General features: G+C 33.0%; 1 protein-coding gene across 3 annotated transcripts in view; it reads right to left on the reverse strand.

The window, feature by feature from the left end:
- Positions 1 to 223: 223 nt before the first annotated feature.
- Positions 224 to 20,639, reverse strand: part of LOC149788552 (uncharacterized) — a 70,848-nt gene continuing 50,432 nt past the window's right edge. For 2 of the 3 annotated variants that reach the window (XR_016424165.1, XR_016424166.1), the window contains one exon: positions 224 to 733. Coding sequence is in view for 1 of the 3 variants with exons in the window: in XM_089974582.1 (XP_089830708.1) it covers positions 706 to 733; positions 14,507 to 15,831 (1,353 nt within the window). In the remaining 2 variants the exon portion in view is untranslated. Of the gene's footprint in view, positions 734 to 14,506; positions 15,996 to 20,639 lie in introns of those variants that run through there. The other variant, XM_089974582.1, reaches the window with a different exon arrangement.

Below are 20,639 nucleotides of genomic sequence, written 5' to 3' on the forward strand. Positions count from 1 at the left end.
CAATACACTGCTTTCAACAACGCCGAAGATGAAGTTTAATGTTATGGATTTTTTAATACATATATGAGACATCTTTTGCAAATGGAGGGATGTGATGGAATGAATCAACGTAAATGTGTATCAACTTAAGTAATTAAATGGGTTTTGATATTAGATAGATAGATAGATAGATAGATAGATAGATAGATAGATAGATAGATAGATAGATTAGTCAACGAAATAATCTAATCAATATATGTACATTTTATTTATCTTTATATAAACATTACTTTCATCGACATATTTCATTCACAGGGAAAAGGTTTATCTCCTCATCATCAGTTTTCATGTATTAAGAAAATATATTTAGTTTTATAACTTCTTTGAAAAGATGTTCAAAAAAGTAAAGCATAATTTTGATCGACTAAACGTTTCAAGCTAATATAGAGAATAGTATGGGACAAAACGGCTTTATGTGGAGGAAAGCAGGTTTTTCACATTCGTTATAAACAAAACACAATTCATTCCTTATTTTTTGTTCACTACGACGATTTATTTAAACACTGCCGTCATATTCCTCTCTCCACTATACTGAAGTCTTGAACAACGCTGACGTTGACCAGTGACCATCTGTTCTGTGAGGACAAGCCTGTGGCGCCTGCTTACTTCTGACAGATCACTGTGTTTCGGCCATATCACTCAAGCACCATTTTAATTTCAGCAGTCTCATACGAGTGCTGGTGTGGTATAATTTCTGAAAGTAAACCAAAGCGAAATCAAAGTAAGTTGTGATTTTCAGGAGCTGGAAAGAAGATTGTTGTCTGTCTTGAGTGCACTTCAGTCGATAAGACCGTTCCAAGAGATCGGACACAAATCCGCAGATCAACAAAATTCGAAATCCCTGATTAAATTCGGATGGTATTCACTCTTTAAAATGATATAGGCGTAACTTACGACGATTTCGATTATTGACAAAGGCACCTTACCTAAATGGGTGGATGATAAAGGAATTAGGTAGATATAGACGGATTGATTTCTCAAGAACATGTCGTCTCTTCGCGTGAATTTGGCTGGTGTTTCCTATTACCTGCTAATTATGCCCACACCTCATCCTTCATCATGTCAAAGAACAGTGTTGAAGAAACCCAATAACAACAACAATTATCGGTAAACCATCAGCCAATATATGCACTAAGGAGAGATAGAGAGAATTGATTTTAGTGTTAAAAAGTATTCCGTTTTTTTTTCTTTTGGGTCCGTTTTCAGTAAGAAAGAAATTACCAAATTCTAAATTTCATGGCATTCAAAGGTTTTGAACAATGACTACTTCATTAAATAGCACTTAGAGTGCCAGAACAATGGTACCGCTCCAGGGGTGCTGCTCCTCAAAGACAAATAGCTGAGGCCCAAAAATAGTACGGGTTCGTGATAGGTTGATATGTTAAGTTTTCGAGTTAATTTGCTTTCTTTGTCTTAGTTGTCAATCATTGTCGGGACTTATATCTTTACCAACACAATTTCAAGTGTGTTCTACCTATGTAAAAAAAAAAGAGAGAGACAGAAAATTGGAACCGCTAAAGTGAAGGATTCAATCACAATTTTGAAATATAATTCAACATTAAGAAACAAAATATTATTATTTAAAATGGAAAAAGATTTCGTTAGCAAATTAGCTCGTAACGCCATCAAAAATATTCACCTATCCCACGTATTTTCCTTTTGAAATATATAAACGCTGAAAACAAAAATGAATGAAAATGCGTTCCATAGATTGATTATGTCATTTTAACATGAGTGAATTATAATATTTTAAAACGTTTTATAGCATTTCTCGTACGTATTCGTTTATAATTTTCGTCTATGTTGCCATACATTTGTATGGTTCGTGAGTTATAAGAGAATATGTATGTATATATATATATATATATATATATATATATATATATATATATATATATATATATATATATATATATATATATATATATATATATATATATATATATATATATATATATATATATATATAAAGCACATACAAGTCTCTGCAAACGATTCGAATTAATTGCGAAGTAGATGCGATACGTATGATGTCTATACCCAAAAACTGGATATACAAATTAAACATTGAGAGTTGAACTTCAACATCTTTTCAACTTCTGATTGATGATATACATGTAGCCGATCAATTCATTGAAATTGCAAAATCATTCTTATCACGGACATAAATCTGACATGTGATCTGGGATTATTTTCGTTCTGACTTTCACTTGAATCATATATATATATAAAACAAATTTTTCCATGTTATTATCGGAGAACAAAATACATTATATCGTCATCGTGTTCTTAACAACTGCGCATGTTTTGTTGTTGTGGGGTTTAACGCCATTTTTCAGCACACGATAGGCTATACACGGCGGCCAGTATTAATGGTGGAGGAAGAACCCGGGAAAACCGTGGAAAGAACCACCGACCCACGAGAAGCTACTGGCAAGCTTTCTCACATACCCACATTGGCCGAATCCGAGACTCGAACCGACGCACACAGAGGTGAGATGGCGAGAGCTTTAGAAAACTCAGCCACTCGGGGCCCCGTGTGCATGTTTTGTCATGCAATTATTCTCTTTCAAACCTACCCCCAACTCTCTCTCTCTCTCTCTCTATCTATCTATCTGTGTGTGTGTGTGTGCCATTTGTCTAAAATATTTTCTATGAGATGCATGAATTTGATGACACTATCAAAATGGGGGCAATTAATGTATATATTTCTGTTTATGCACCGAAAAGATTCTTTTAAGGTAATAATAAGGGAGTTATGATTATCTGTTCTCTAATAATTATTGTTTATAGGTCACTGAAATAAGGTAATTCTAACTACAGCAATGTAAAAATTGAAAGTTTAGAATACTTACTCGTGATTTGTCATGAATATATTTATTTAATTTATTTTCTTTTTTGGCGTTATTTTAGGTGATATGTGATCGAGATAGATGCATGCATGCATACATACATACATACATACATACATACATACATACATACATAAGCACACACAAACACTGAATGAAAAGAAAGAGTAAACTTAGAAACATTTTGACTATTGTTAGTTTTAGTTTTTCAATGTGTAACCTCAAGATAATGAGATAGAAAAAAATGAAAGAAAGAATGCACAAGACTTTCAATTAAACACCTGACAATACATCATTAGAATTCGGACAGAAATTCGTTCTTGCCACCCTTACAAATAGATATTATTTCCACTCTGACAAATGCATCATTCGATTTTGGTTAGAAAGCTGTTCTTTCCACTCTGGCAAATAGATAGTAGAATTTGGAGAGAAACCCTTTCTCTACATTCTGACAAATATACATTAGAATTTGGACAGAAAACCATTCTTTCCACTCTGACAAATAGATGTCAGAATTTGGACAGAAAGCCGTTCTTTCCACTCTGACAAATGCATCATTAGAATATGGACAGAAAGCCGTTCTTTCCACTTTGCAAGGATTCATCATAGACTTTAATAGTACGTTATCTCATAATTTTCCAATTCCATAGAGCCAATATATTCGCTCACCAATTTTCCAGTTCCACGGATCCCCTAAATTTACATAGCAATCATAAGACATTTCTGTATATAACAAGATCACTACAGTATTGTAATATTTGGGTGTTTACACATAATAATCAGGTTTTGAATGGAAATTTCTGTAAAACGATAAAACAACATGCCTTTTAAGGTTAGAGAGAACAAAGGACTTTAATTATAAGAAGCCAATCGTGTGTTTTGTTGCATTGATAATAAACAATTTTATTAGCCAACATTTTGTATACAACATTTTATAGACAATATTTTATAGACAATATTTTATAGACAACATTTGATAGACAATATGTTATAGACAATATTTTCATCGAAGCCTTTAAATATTATGATACTTGAATTTTAGGGAAAATGTAATGTTTTAATCTTAAAATGTTAAGTTTTAATTTTAAAATGTTTTTCGTTGCAACACTTGATACAATCATTGCTATTCATACTGAAAATCAATTGCGAAGCAACAAGAATTTTATTTCCCCATATGAAACAAGAATTCTATTTCCCCACATGAAACAAGAATTATATCTCCCCATATGAGACAAGAATTCTATGTCCCCATATGAAACAAGAATTATATTTCCCCATATGTAACAAGAATTATATTTCCCCACATGAAACAAGAATTATATTTCCCCATATGTAACAAGAATTCTATGTTTCCATATGAGACAAGAATTATATTTCCCCACATGAAACAAGAATTCTGTTTCCCCATATGTTACAAGAATTCTATTTCCCCATATGAGACAAGAATTATATTTCCCCACATGAAACAAGAATTATATTTCCCCATATGAGACAAGAATTATATTTCCCCATATGAGACAAGAATTATATTTCCGAGCATGAAACAAGAATTATATTTCCCCATATGTAACAAGAATTATATTTCCCCATATGAGACAAGAATTATATCTCCCCATATGAAACAAGAATTATATTTTCCAACATGAAACAAGAATTCTATCTCCCCATATGAGACAAGATTTATATTTCCCCATATGAGACAAGAAATATATTTCCCCATATGAAACAAGAATTATATCTCCACATATGAAACAAGAATTCTATTTCCCCACATGAAACAAGAATTATATTTCCCCACATGAAACAAGAATTATATTTCCCCATATGAAACAAGAATTATATTTCCCCACATGAAACAAGAATTATATTTCCCCATATGAAACAAGAATTATATTTCCCCACATGAAACAAGAATTATATTTCCCCACATGAAACAAGAATTCTATCTCCCCATATGAAACAAGAATTATATTTCCCCATATGAAACAAGAATTATATTTCCCCATATGAAACAAGAAGTATATTCCCCCCCCCCATATGAAATATATTCAAAAGACATTTTTTAATATTACCGATTATTAGTCTTGAAAATGTCAGCCTCATAAAATTTCTTTGAAAATAATCGTTAAAATAAATTTTAAAAACATGAAGGACATTTTTTCAATGATGACAATGAAATGTAAAGAGGCATACGCAATCATGCGTATCTTGGACTGCCTAAAGGCATACACAATCATGCGCATCTTGGACTGCCTAAAGGCATACACAATCATGCGTATCTTGGACTGCCTAAAGGCATACACAATCATGGGTATCTTGGACTGCCTAAAGGCATACACAATCATGCGTATCTTGGACCGGCTAAAGGCATACACAATCATGCGTATCGTGGACTGCCTAAAAGCATACACAATCATGCGTATCTTGGACCAGCTAAAGGCATACACAATCATGCGTATCTTGGACTGCCTAAAGACATACACAATCATGCGTATCTTGGACTGCCTAAAAGCATACAAAATCATGCGTAACTGGGACTGCCTGAACGCATAAAACATGCGTATCTTGGGCTGGCTAAAGGCTTACACAATCATGCGTATCATGCGTATCTTGGACTGCCTGAAGGCATACAAAACATGCGTATTTCGGACTGCCTAAAAGCATACAAAATCATGCGTATCTTGGACTGCCTAAAGGCATACACAATCATGCGTATCTTGGACTGTCTAAAGGCATACAAAATATAAGTATTTCGAACTGCCTAAAAGCATACAAAATTATGCCTAACTGGGACTGCCTGAACGCATAAACAATATGCGTAACTTGGACTGCCTGGAGGCATACAAAAACATGCGTAACTTGGACTGCCAAAAGGCATACAAAAACATGCGTATGTGTTGAAAGGCATACACAAGCATGCGTATATTGGACTGTCTAAAGGCATACACATCAATGCGTATCTAGGAAAAAATGTGTGTGTGTGTGTGTTTCGTGTGATCTGGGGATGTTTAACATAGCTCTAACAATTTTTCAGTCATATCGCTGCAATGTCTGCAGCGTGACAGTTTATAGTATGTCTAGCATTGGGGTATCATGCCGCAGACACATATTATGATACTCCACCCCGTCACATTATCCTGACACTCGGCCGACCAGTCCTAACACTAACGTCTTTATGCTGAGCGCCAAGCGAGGCAGCTGTTATACCATTTTTTGAAGTCTTTAATATGACTCGGTCAGGGTTTGAACCCGTGACATCTGCATCCGAGGCAAACGCTCTAACCGCTAGACCACCGGAGCGATATCGTATCTTTGACTGTCTAATAGTATATAAATTTATTTTCTATTCATAATATAAAACTGTACCTTATTTGTGAACGTGTATCTAAAGGAAGATGGATAAACATACGCACTTTTACAAAACATCCAAAACATTTATGGTTGCATTTAGCTTCTATAAATCCCAGTGTTTACAAGGTCTTGAGCGTGCATGGCACTTCCTTACTTAAATGTAGTAGCAACGACGTTGTATTAACTGTTTGTTTTCTTTTCTTTCTTTTTTTGTTGTTTATTATTTGTTGTTGTTTGTTTTGTTTTGTTTATCTGTTCGCTTGTTTTTTTTCGCTTCGTTTATATCTTTGTTTGTTTGTTTTATCATTGTGTTTAAATGAATTATATGAAAGACAGCGAAATGGCGTTTTATCTCCACAAATGAAAGACAGCGAAATGGCGTTTTATCTTCACAAATGAAAGACAGCGAAATGGCGTTTTATCTTCACAAATGAGTTCACGTGATGATGCTATTGATATACCCTTTTGAAAAGTTTGACTGTTTTATCTATCTGTATTTTCTGTCACTTTGTAATGCAGCATGGATGCCTAGATACAAATGAACCTACAATAAAACCTTTCTTTTCAGTACCAACCTGATACGTACATTAAAATGTGTCATGCAAAAAATGTACAGTCTTCAAAGTATTGATGAAATTTGTCAAATATTGAGAAGATTTTTAAAAAATCATTAGTATCATAAATCAGATATGCAAAAATGTAGTTGTTCCTTTTATAAAACGGTGACTATTCAAAGCCCTTACACAAATGGGCAGTTGTTTCAAGTACATCTATTTTCTGAATTTTAGGATTTGTGATATTGCGCCTAATAAATACAGGCAAGCGTTGTACAGCCTTGAGTTATGTTTGCCTACCAAGATAATGGGAGACGAGTGGATTTATGCTTCAATGAAATTGTAATAATTGATAGATAATCCGTTTGATTAATTGATCATACGATAGATAGATAGATAGATAGATAGATAGATAGATAGATAGATAGATAGATAGATGGGTGCGTGGTGCGTGGGTGGGTAGGTGGATGGATGGATGGATGGATAGTGTATTGTAATACTGTTATTAAATTGCAATAGTATGGCCTTCTGCACCAATAAAGGATTGTTATTGTCACATATGTAAATAAAATGTGTATTTGATTGGACCGTTATAACTATACGTGATGTATATGATTTGTTTGGACTGTTATAACTATACGTGATGTATATGATTTGTTTGGACTGTTATAACTATATATGATGTATATGATTTGTGTATTTGGACTGTTATAACTATATGTGATGTATATGATTTGTGTATTTGGACTGTTATAACTATATGTGATGTATGTGATTTGTGTATTTGGACTGTTATAACTATATATGATGTTTATGATTTGTGTATTTGGACTGTTATAATTGTATGCTATGTATATGAAATGTTATCCAGTTGGACTGTCATTACTGTATATCATTTACAATAAAAAGCCATTTAAAACAGGTTCTTTCACCGTCTTGGAAAAATAAAATAATATTATTACACCCCCTCCCATTTACACTTTCTACATATTTTCACCTTTACAGGATGACTAAATTAAAAACGGGTTAGGATTTACAGAAGCTGATTTTGTGCATCAAAATATGTCAACGCTCTGACATCAGGGAAACTACTTAAATAATTCCAATCTGATTGTGTCATGTGTTAAAAAAACGAATTCAACATCTAAAAAAATCCCAGATCAATCATAAAATTAGCATGGGTTAAAGTCCGTTCAGTTTTCTTCAAGTTTTAGACTGATGGCCTGGGTACAAGCAGAAAAATCAAGTGTTTTAAACCTCTGCTTTACCATTTGAAATAAAGGGGCTGTTCGATAACTCGGGTTAAGTTGTCCTACGTACCGACAATATACTCATCGCCTAGTGTTGAAATGATTGCCATACATAGCGACATTCAGAAAAAAAGTTGTTTGTTTGGTGTACACATTCAGTTTAAACACGACGAAAGTGCAAAATGATGCCCTTGTAATTGTACCGTGTAAATTCGGTTGCATCAAATCCTATTAATAGCCAATTAACACGTGACCGTTACTTTACCCAAATACGAGGCAAGGATGCTGCTGGGAATGCAGCAGCATCCTTGCGTCGTTTTGGATAAGGTAAAGGTGATTTGTTAATTGGCTATTAATAGGATTAATCGTAACGGAAAACACCTCGGATGTCCCCAGACTTCGATCCTACCACAACCTCCATAGGTTGCCATTAACTAATAATAAATCTTTTTCGACGGATTACTATCAGGGGAAAAAATAAAAGAATACATTCGCAAAGCAAACATATATAGACTATAGACTATTGTATACAGGTTATCATGAAATATTAAATGGATGTGTAATAAAGTAGGGGTCACCTTGGTTGCTGCTTTATCTAGATGGCTACCAAGGGTTTGCATCTATTTTATTGTCTGCATCATAAATTAAAAGGGTCCGATTAATGACAGCTGGTACGATTTATACTCAGGCCTTCTACATTTAAAGAAGTCTTTTAATTAGAATTGAACTGAATTCATGTAAAATGGTTCTAACTTTCTATATTTGCTGGATATTCCAGCCAAAGTAAATTGTGTGTGTAAGTTAAAACTTTAGGAATTTGATCCTATTGGTATATGTCAGGATATGTGCTTTGTTTGTGTTTGTAAGTATTCTTTTAGTCGGAGAGGTATTTCTAAGTTTTAAAAACGTGAAGCCTAACCCAGTCGATTTCTTTGATAACAAATACATATGTTTAGCCAAGCTCAGGATTTTAAATTATATTTGTTTTGCATCTACGATTTTTCCATCGATATCCAATCTGACGAAATTGGCATATTACTAGTAGTTTGAACACTTTACAACTTTTAACTTTTTTGGAACGGCTAATTAGACCTTCTGGTTGGGGTTGTGTTCGCATTGGTGCCGGCAGGATTGGATGTCGATGCCACTATACAGGAGTCACACAATCTCTCTTTAGACTCTTAATAGCGACATTAATGTTAACATATTTAAAGAGAATGCCCAGGCCAACCTAAAATAATTTTTTGAAAACTGTATCGGGTTATAGGGTATCGTCGCAAGTTTTGAAATGCAGAATATGTTTGACGTTATCGAATATTTCTTTAATTTCTTCATTTTTACTTGAAGCGTTGACTTTGTAATTTTCTTCATGATATAAGTAATATAAACATTTTTACTTGAAGCGTTGACTTTGTAATTTTCTTCATGATATAAGTAATATAAACATATGGTTCGTCCCCAAAGGAGACATATCCTAAAGACTAGTTTGCAGAAACGGAAATTACAGCGAACCATTTTTACCAAATAACTCTGTGTGTAGCGAACTTCATGATCCATTTTAGTACGTGTAAAACATTTACATTTTTTTTTATTGTTTAATCCTCATTGACTGAAGAGAACGTTGTGATCCATTCGATTTTAGAATGAAGAAAATAAACTGAAGCTTTTGCGATAAATTAACATTTTTAACTAAAATGAGTCGAGTTTTTTTTTAGATTGTGCATTCTCTTAAGTGTGCTACTATGACGTACAGCATGCATGATTGCTATTCGGTTATTTGCATGTAGATTGTTATTCGGTTAATTGCATTCATATTACTATTCGGTTATATGCATGCAGATTGCTATTCGGTTATATGCATGTAGATTGCTATTCGGTTATATGCATGTAGATTGCTCTTCGGTTATATGCATGCAGATTGCTATTCGGTTATATGCATGCATATTGCTATTCGGTTATATGCATGCAGATTGTTATTCGGTTATATGCATGGAGATTGCTATTCAGTTATCTGCATGCAGATTGTTATTCGGTTATATGCATGCAGATTGTTTATTTGGCTATATGCATGCAGATTGTTTATTTGGTTATATGCAAATTTTAATCCTTCAATAGGCCCTTGCTATTTTCTGCCTCTTTATGAAATCAGGAAGCTCAAGATGTAACAGTGAACAATTATTAATAATATAGTACAACGTGACTTCTTTTAAATACTGTAAATCAGACGTTTTTAAATGATTCTGATTTTATGAGATTTTGTGAGGAACCACATTTGCGAAATTATATTTACTTACGTAAAAAATGTGAGACAATTCATTGCAAAATTCAAATATCCCATCGATCAGTCAAATATTGTCTTTCCTAAGATTAGTTACTCAGGCGAATTTGCAAAAAATATGTATAATTTAAAATTATGATGAAGACACTCTTTTGTAAAATATCCCCACAATCGATGAGACTTATCATCGAGCCAGAAGAAAATTTGTTTCCAGATTTTTTTCTTCTTCAAGGTTACAACTTTTCCCCCGTCCATTTCATTCGTCTGCGCGTTTTCATCGAAAGCATCCATTCTACACCGTATTGACGCATTCGTATGCTTTCAAGGAAATAAATAAGCACATACTCAAGACGTAAAGTTGTTACGGTTTCACCGTTCCTCAATACATATGGATGAATCAAGAAGATGATTGTTCAACAAAGAAAAAATGATTAGCTCGTGTTGGCAATAAAGGTGGCTGAGAAATTATTTCAGAATGGAGGATCGGAACAGTAATTGTATCAATTAATATTTTGATACATAATTAATGCTGTTATATGAATGAGGAAGTAATCAATACCATGACATTTTATTCCAGATTTTACCCAAACCACGACATCATCATCATCATAATAATAATAATAATAATAATAATAATAATAATAATAATAATAATACAAGTATAACAATTTAATCGGACCTTATACATCACTATTACCGGGTATCAAGATAATTTATTCTTTGCAATATTCAAAACAAATTGAAAACTATCTATAGAAAGATATCCCTGTTTTAATTAATTTGTAATAATGAGTTTAATCCATATTTGCTTTCATAGCACATCGTGTCAATGAAAATCTAAGGATCCTACTGGCCTTATTCCGAAATTTAGAAATTGTTATTATTGATTAAAATACTAAATATGCATTCATGCTTCCAAGATGCAAGATTGAAGTTATAAAGCTTGCGAAACTTAATAACAGTGCCTAATAGTAATGTATAAGCTTAATAACAGTGCCTAATAGTAATGTATAAGCTTAATAACAGTGCCTAATAGTAATGTATAAGCTTAAGAACAGTGCCTAATAGTAATGTATAAGCTTAAGAACAATACCTAATAGTAACGTATAAGCTTAAGAACAGTACCTAATAGTAATGTATAAGCTTAAGAACAGTGCCTAATAGTAATGTATAAGCTTAAGAACAGTGCCTAATAGTATTGTATAAGCTTAAAAACAGTGCCTAATAGTAATGTATAAGCTAATTACTCCTTTGTATCATAAAGTTTATCTTGGAGAAATGCAAAAATGGTCGAAGGTTTGTAAAACAAAAGTTGTGAATGAAACCTCTGAAGCACTATGTACCATGAAATGCAACAAAGCAGTGTATCATAAAATGTAATAAAGCACTGTGTACCATGAATTGCAATAAAACATTTTGTACTAGGAACTGTAATAAAGCATTATGTACCATGACATGTAATAAAGCATTATGTACCATGACATGTAATAAAGCATTATGTACCATGACATGTAATAAAGCATTCTGTGCCAGGAAATGTAATAAAGCACTATGTGCCAGGAAATGTAATAAACATTAGAATTATGGCATAATACTAGATTTACTTCAATACAGTATACGTTGACAATTTCTACAGTAACAAATTTAATAACTGACACTTTAGAATGAATTTCTAACCTGCTGAAACATTGGATTTTACCGTATCAATTTTCTTTAATTTATCGGAAAATACTATTTTGAAATTCTCGAAATATCAATATAATTTATCTCCCTAAAGTAGATTTCAGAAAAGGGACATTGTAAAAATAAACTCCTCTAAAATGTGATTTTGAATGATGGAAAATATTCTTAAGAAAAGTAAACGTTTCAACGACTCATTGTATATCTGTTGCAAAATATTGGTATCACTAGTTTAAGAGAGAGAGAGAGAGAGAGAGAGAGAGAGAGAGAGACTCGCCATGCTTATCTATGGAATCAATGTTGCTTACCATCTCTAATTTCATAAACGCCTAGTATGTTTGTATTTAATCGGATCTCTTCTGAACACAAACATCCACTCGACAATAACATCCAATATCATCCAAACAAACGATTTTCTGTACGTTTGTGTCTACTGAATTATCAGATAATAGCTTTGATCTTTCATCGATATCGCGATAATTTAACTCCTGGTTACAGCTTGCATATAAATCTTTATATAAAATCCAATAATCATACTGTGTTTGCAAATTGCTAATCTGGAAAAATGACATAAACAAAACAACGTTTAGACATCAATCACGCTGGACGTCTGAGGATTGAAAGGATGTTTTTTTTATATAGTCAACGTTCATATCTGTAGAAAACCACTCCATATATTCACAATTTTACCAACATTCTGAGAACTATATTTTAACATATGAATACAAGGTTTTCATTACCGTTTCATCAAAAAGCATTTTTATCAATATTTTCTGGCTATTCTTATAATTAATCTTGCATAGAAAAACAAACCGTTTTCCCTGATGATGATGGTTGTTCTCAAATTTAAAAAAAGGAATATCCCAGCAAAAAAACAAAGCGATAAAAACCAAAAAACTGGTGCCAGAAAATAAGAAACATAAATTATGTAAAGGACTTAAAAGAAATGATATGAACTTTATTAAAAATGTAGTTCTTTGATAACTCTAATGCCTAAAATGAGTAAACAGTGCGCTTAGAGTCCTTCACAAACTATTTACGACACAATATTTTTCTGGATGAAAAGTCCATACCATATGTGCCTTAACATACGAGTTTTTTTTTAAATATATTTTTAAAACTCCCTTCAAATCTTTACTTTTGACTTTACAAAGGTCAGTGTTAGTATAAGAAATAAAGTTTTCTCCAGCATCTTCAATCTTTATAGATTCATCATAATAACACTACTCTGTCTTTTACAAACACTCTAGTAAAATCAACGAAAATAAAATAATTGTCTTTCCATACGATAATTTTCCTTTAATTGACTGTAATTTCCTATAATCTGAAATCGGCATTACTCAATAGACTTTAGGGGTAATTTTTTTCCTTGATTTTTTTATTCATGCTAGGTTGTTTATTTGCTATTATATTATATAATATTTAGTAATAATAATAATAATAATAATAATAATAATAATAAAAATAATAATAAGAAGAAGAACAAGAAGAAGAAGAAGAAGAAGGAGAAGAAGAAGAAGAAGAAGAAGAAAGAGGAGGAGGAGAATAAGAAGAAGAATGTACATTAACAATATTACTACTTCCAACTTGCAGTAATAAGAAACTGATACATGATCAATTAATGAAACTGACAACGAAAAGAGGTTTTAATTTACTTATTTCTTGTTATCCAAGACAATTACAAATAGTAAAAGCCATTTTTTCAAAACATACGAAAAACACATGTATTGAAAATGATGGAAGTTTTATGTTAAGCAAATTGCTACAAATAATATAGAGTGTTACCTACAACAGCATTCTGGTAAATTTAAGGCTGCGTTTCAAACAAAGCATACATGTGTAAAATAACTGATAGGTATATAAAAGAAAATATACATGTATAAAATAAAGTATAAATGTGGAAAATAGGGTATGAATGTGTAAAATAAAGTATAAATGTGTAAAATAAGGTATGAATGTATAAAACAAATTATAAATGTATTAAACAAAATATAAAGAATAAATTTATACGACAAAGTATACATGATATATATACATCGATAACGACAACAGCATGTATTTGTACTGCATCAAAAAGATATAAAAAATATTTAAACAAAATCCTAACATTGCCCAGTCAATCATTTAAGAGAGAGAGAGAGAGAGAGAGAGAGAGAGAGAGAGAGAGAGAGAGAGAGAGAGAATTTGTGGTTTAGGCCACTTTACTGTTATAAAGATTTCTATAAAGAAATCGCATGCATTCTTTTGCAAATATAAATCATGGGGAACTTACTTTTAATGTGTTAACTATAACCAAGTCTCTAAATTTTACTTCGTGAAAAAAAATATTAGCATTCAAACAGAAATAAATGTATCTCAGGCCAACATCGGCTCGAGAGAGCTGTGTATCTAGGAAATGTAGCATTGAACGGAGCGGAAGAAATGAGATCAAAGAGACGACAAGATATAGAACAAGAAAAGTATATGCGATGGAATTCAAGCAGTAGATTATTTTTTTTTTACCTGGGTGAAAAAGAGTTGAGGGGGTATACTGCCTGTGGTCCCTGGTCTGTGTACCCGGCTTGCCATTGGGGAGAGCCGTTTCCATACATTCCCGAATTACAGGGAGAATTCTGGTTGGAGTAACTTCCGTTGGCATGGTACCACTTCATAAATGGATTATTCATGCTTTGTCTCAGAAGGGCATCATCCAGTCTGTAGGCCCGTCTTTCAGCCTCGGTATAAGGAGAATATATGGAACTAAGAGCAGCTGCGGGGTTAAAGGAAACGCTTGGACCTAAAGGAGACCCAGCCCAACCATTAGACATATACATTCCATAGTCACAGTCTTTTTTGCGACCTCTTCTTCTGGACCTTCTTCTCTGACGAAAATCTCCTCTCATAAAGTCCTGGACATTGGCTGGATGTATTGCCCAGTAGTTACCCTTTCCATCTTCACACCTACCCGCTTTGATGAAACAGTCATTTAGTGACAGATTGTGGCGAACACTATTTCTCCAACCTTGGCCTCTGTTCTGGTAATAAGGGTAGTTCTTCTCTATCCACGAATAGATAGATCCTAAACTCAGTCTCTTTTGCGGAGATTCCAAAATGGCTTTTGCAATTAACGCTATATATGACAAAGCTGGTTTTATATCAGAATTTCCCTGCGATTTGTCCCCTCCCGAAACGTCATTTTGACCCTTGACTGCTACATCTTCAGTTTTGTCTGACGTGTCTTCCTCTTTGACATCCCCTGCATTGGAAAGACAATCTTCTGACTCGTTAGGAGACAATCCATCTCGAATAGCGAGTTCATTCTTGTATTCTGCTACTTCCGTCTCCAGTTTTACACTATGTCTAAGGTCATCTGTTTGTCCACCTGCATCAATTTCCGTCAGAAGCCTACTCTGTTCATTACCAAAGCTATGATTAATGTCTATACGCTGTTGTTGTTGTTGTTGCTGCTGATGGTGATTTTGCTGATTAATGTCAATGGTGTCTGACTTCACAATCATTGAATCATTGTTTCTGATGCTGGCATAATCCGTCAGATCATGCGGACGTCCTGACGGAACCCTGTAGTACGGTGTACCGGGGTTTTGAACAAATCCGGAGTAAAACAACGTTGATTCAGCGTACGATGGCGGTTCCTTTGGAAGACAATTAGGAGCTGTATTACTCGTGTTCAGGTAGCTGTTATAAAAATTGTCAGACGTTTCCGGGTAATGAGCATGATGAAGTTTAATAGAACTACCATCATAAGTTGGCGATGTTCCATAAAGTCCGGCCTGATAGCCACTGGTGTCAAAATGTGGCCCCTGCATTGGTACACTTGTGTAGTGCATTGAGGTCAAAATCAGCCAGAAATTTGCCCAAATGTTGTTAAAATATACCTTAAGGTTTTGTTTAGTGTTTAGTAAACAAAAATGAAACTTGTAAAAACAGCCAGATTCCAAAATTAATATAATTACATCTCCGAAACAAGTTCGTTGTTTCTCTGCTTACTCTTGTGTACACCAAACCGTATTACACTGACTCAAACAAGGGAATTGTGTCGTAATTAAACTGAATCACGTTTGCTCTATTAACCATACACCAACCTGCAAAAGCCAAATATTTGGGTGGTTAGATGTGTCATACCGGGTAGGACCCAAACGAACGTTTTGATTAGTCAGGAGGATTGGTCTAATCTCGCGTTATCTTGCTGACCTATCGTTCTTTGGCGTTGACAGGAGGGGCGGTCGGTTTTGCGTAGTAGACTTCTGGATTGTTGGAAGACATGAAGAGGCGACTCCAGTCCAGCGAGATAAATATTCTAAGTTCCAAGTCTCTTATCTTACTGACTATATGAAGAAGTTAATCCGTGTAATTTGTACTAAAACATACACAAATAACACGAGCAATATGATATCAAAATAGAAACGAAAAGCGGAATGGGAAGAAACAGATTTACTTTGCAGTTGCTGTCTTTTTATGTTTCAAGCTTGTTGCAAGTATGTAGTCCTAGTCATGCACATACGTTTCCTAGAAATTATAAGCACCTTGAAAAAATCTCTGTCTGTATTTTTCTATATTAGGAACAAATATAACTACCATAATTTACGGATTAAAAATATTTAATAAATCCGAGATCTTTAACCAACATTGCAATATTGTAATTCATCAATATACTATGTTTTTTCCCTCAATAATGACATTATTTAAATTAATTAACAAAAAGTAATGCTTTTACGATTTTGGGCGAGTTAAACTGAGCACACAAAAAAAACTTATAAAATTCCGAATAAAACGTATATGGTACTTAAGAAATGGTTCATACACAGAAAAAATCTTCGGCATATATATATATATATATATATATATATATATATATATATATATATATATATATATATATATATATATATATATATATATATATATATATATATATATATATATATATATATATATATATATATATATATATCCCTCCCTAATTAATTTATAAAAATGTTTGTCCTTATGCAACCTTTTCTTCAGCATCGTCTACTTTTCTACTTTACTACTACTACTAATACCACCACAACTACTGATCCTACTACTGATACTATTACTACTATTATTATTACTACTACTACTACTACTACTACTATTACTACTACTACTACTACTACTACTACTAATAATAATAATAATAATAATATATCGTATTATTGTTATTTACATCGTCTTTTTGTTTGCTAATTGTCTTGGCCCCAACGGCGTAGACGTTGTTCTTGATGTAAACATAGCCTTCAAACTCGGATTTTTATTCTCGAGTTCTATGATTTTACTCAAAGATTTTTTTCCCTCACGCTTATAAGACACGTCGGCTCAACAGATTTTATAAGTCTTTTAGACTAGCTAATTCTGGATTGTACTGACTGGATATATCCTTATATACATATAAAAATATCATGTTTTTCTTCAAGCATTTTCGAAGAAATACGACCGTAATTATGTGTATCGTACATTGAAACCTTTTCATGACTGAAATGATTATCTACAAGTTGATATTCAGAATTATATTGACTTTATTATACTCAAACGTTTTTCTCTTTGTGCTAGTGATTTTTTATATATAAAAAAGTTGAGTAAATAATTTATATTCAAGAGGTTAATAAATATTAATTAAAAACAGCTAAAACTTGGAAATGCGTGTTGTGAAATATTGACTGTTGTTCTCTGTGTACGTACAAGTAAGAATCTGGTCTATTTTTACGTAAACTAATCTGACGTGATGTAAGAGTAATTAGAAGAAAAAAAGCTTCAAACAAACTATAATTATGTTCTCGTTAGATAATGGAATCATTTATTCAATTTATATTATGGTGTGCGAACGTTTCTAAATTTAAAGTTAAGCCGATATCCAGCAAGTGTTTCACAGATTATAAATCCCGCTGTTGAGGTATTCCTCACATGTTTAGCTCCGTTTCTATGTAACAAATTAATTAATAATTACAACATCAATAACTCGTTCGCGGGTCCACCTCACCGTTTCAGTCGTACTAAAATTCAAACAAAACTCTTGAGATTGCCCCGGCTGACCGCCTGTTAGTCGAAACACGCGACATGGAAAATATTTTCCGGTATTTACCGACTCCACGCCATCACTACATGTCCTGAACATCCAGAAATCCAGTTAAGAACACTCATTTGCGCTGAAGCAATATCAAAGAAGGCTCGCGAGACTATTGCCAGCTACAGTAACTAAATAAACTATTCAGCTTACTTTCTCAAGGGCCTCGGATAATTACACGAAAATATCAAAGTGAAAATGTGCCAATATTTCCACCGAATCAAATTAATTTGGAGCGAAAAACATTAATTTTGTAACTGAGACTTAAAGCCGATGGTATGTCATGTTTGAAGGCAACTGAAATCATGCTCATTAATTACTTTATGTGGCGACATCGCGGATAGATATAAATGATGTACTCCTCTGATAAAAAGAGATCCAAAGTTTATATTGAAAAAACTCAACTGACTAATCCATACCGTCATGTAAAAATATACTTTTAAATTCTTAGTGTGTACTTTATCTCAGTGACAAATAGAAGTATTGGTATGTATGGAAATTAGGTTAAAAATGCAAAAATACAAAGGCCAACAAAAAAAAAAAAAAAAAAAAAAAAAAAAAAAAACCAGTGCTGCAGTCCTTGATCTGCATACTTGGATCATCTTCCAGGTCACATCACTAGAACAAATCCACATAATTAACATTTCATGCGTGAAATATGGTCCGATAAAAGAGAATGCTCTAGACTTTTGTGATTTTTGTTCCTTCAAATTAATACCATGCAAAATGTGCTAATATAGCACAATTTAAATAAAGAATTCCTTTTTGTGAATTCATAATTAATAGTCATGTAATTTTAAAAGCACAGAGTTTCAAAAGATCTTTCGTCCCCGTCTTCACATTTCTACTCTTAGAATAAAATTAAAGTAGGCCCCACGCTCGCTTACCTATAAGTGAGGGACACGGAGAACGTTCGTTTATCTGACCTTGGGGGATACGAGAAAGGTTCGTTTATAAAAACTCCAAAGATAAAGAAAACATTCGGAGAAATGGAACGGACAGGTAATTTGTTAAACCATGCAAATAAGTACGTTCCACATATGTATAAGTTGTTTCGATAATCTAATAATTCCGACAAACGAGATTCAGATGAATCGATATTTCCGCCGAACGAGGTTCGGATAAACAATGTTTTCCTGTATGTGTCAGTTTTGTGTTCCATTTAACAGGCTGAATATTTAGAATTTACGGCATGATGCTGCTTCATTACGAATACATTTAGAAGAACATATCGCGTACTTTTGTAATTTTTTGTCTTAATTTCTTCACCAAGTGTGTTTTGTCTCAGGTTAGTGGAAACAAAAGGATATTGTATTACGTGTATTAATAATGCACCAATATCTTACGTGTATCAATAACTCACATACATCAATAACTTACATGTATCAGCAAGTCACATTTATCAATAACTTACAAGTATCAAGAAGGTACATGCATCAATAACGTACATGTATCAATAACGTACGTGTATTAATAACTCACGTGTATCATTAACTTAAATCTGTCAATAATTTAAATTTTTTAGTAGCGTATTCATAATTTACAGATATCAATAACTTATATGTATCAAAAACTTACATGCATCAATAACTTACATGTATCAATAACGTACGTATATCAATAGCTTGCATATATCAGTACTGTAACAATAAGTTACATGTATCAGTAACTTACATGTATCAATACCATATGTGCATTAATGGCTGAAGTGTATCAATAACTTGCATGTATCAATAATGTATAAATAACTTAATGATATTCTCCATTGAAACAGCAATCATAATAACAGTGTTATAATTTATTACACACATAAATTAAATGTCCATGGTTATATAAAAAATACCGAGAGAGAGAGAGAGAGAGAGAGAGGTGAGCGCTGCTAATGAATCAAGCTACACATAATACAGTTCCGATAAATCTTTATTAATTTTTCAATTATATTATAGCAAATGTGGACGTTATAACTTTGGCGAAATGTTACCGTCAGGCACGATAAAAACACTAAAATATTCCTGGAGTAAAAAATAATCAATATCTAACACCGGTGTTTACTATAACATATAAACCTGGCATGACATTCGTCTTTTGAATATATAAATTGATGGATGGATGTACTGACGGACGGATGGACGTGGAACAACGGTTAATTAGAAGTGAGCTAGGTTATAAAGGACAGATAGTTGGATGGAGTCGGACAGATACGTAGTAAAACACGTGTTTGATGTCCACTGAGGCACCAGCTATATAGGCCGTAATGAATAGGTTTTCTTTATATATTAGTCAAAATGTATTGATTTATATATCAACCCGACCCACTCTATACGTGGCCTTTCTTCACAGAAGATCTCTATATCAGGTTTAGCTAGGAAAGAGGATTTTAAACACCGAGGTACACACATGTGGAGAAAAGAAGCCAAAATATCAAAGTTAGAAGAAATAATAAAATTCATAGAAACATGAATGTAAAATAGTGCACATAGAAAGAAAAATGGTAGAAGCTAGAAATCAGTTTTCATTGCATAAAATCGTACAATAGAGTATCATGCAATAATA

This window comes from Sinohyriopsis cumingii, chromosome 11, assembly GCF_028554795.1.
Source record: "Sinohyriopsis cumingii isolate HCF-2022 chromosome 11, ASM2855479v2, whole genome shotgun sequence".
Classification (NCBI taxonomy): domain Eukaryota; kingdom Metazoa; phylum Mollusca; class Bivalvia; order Unionida; family Unionidae; genus Sinohyriopsis; species Sinohyriopsis cumingii.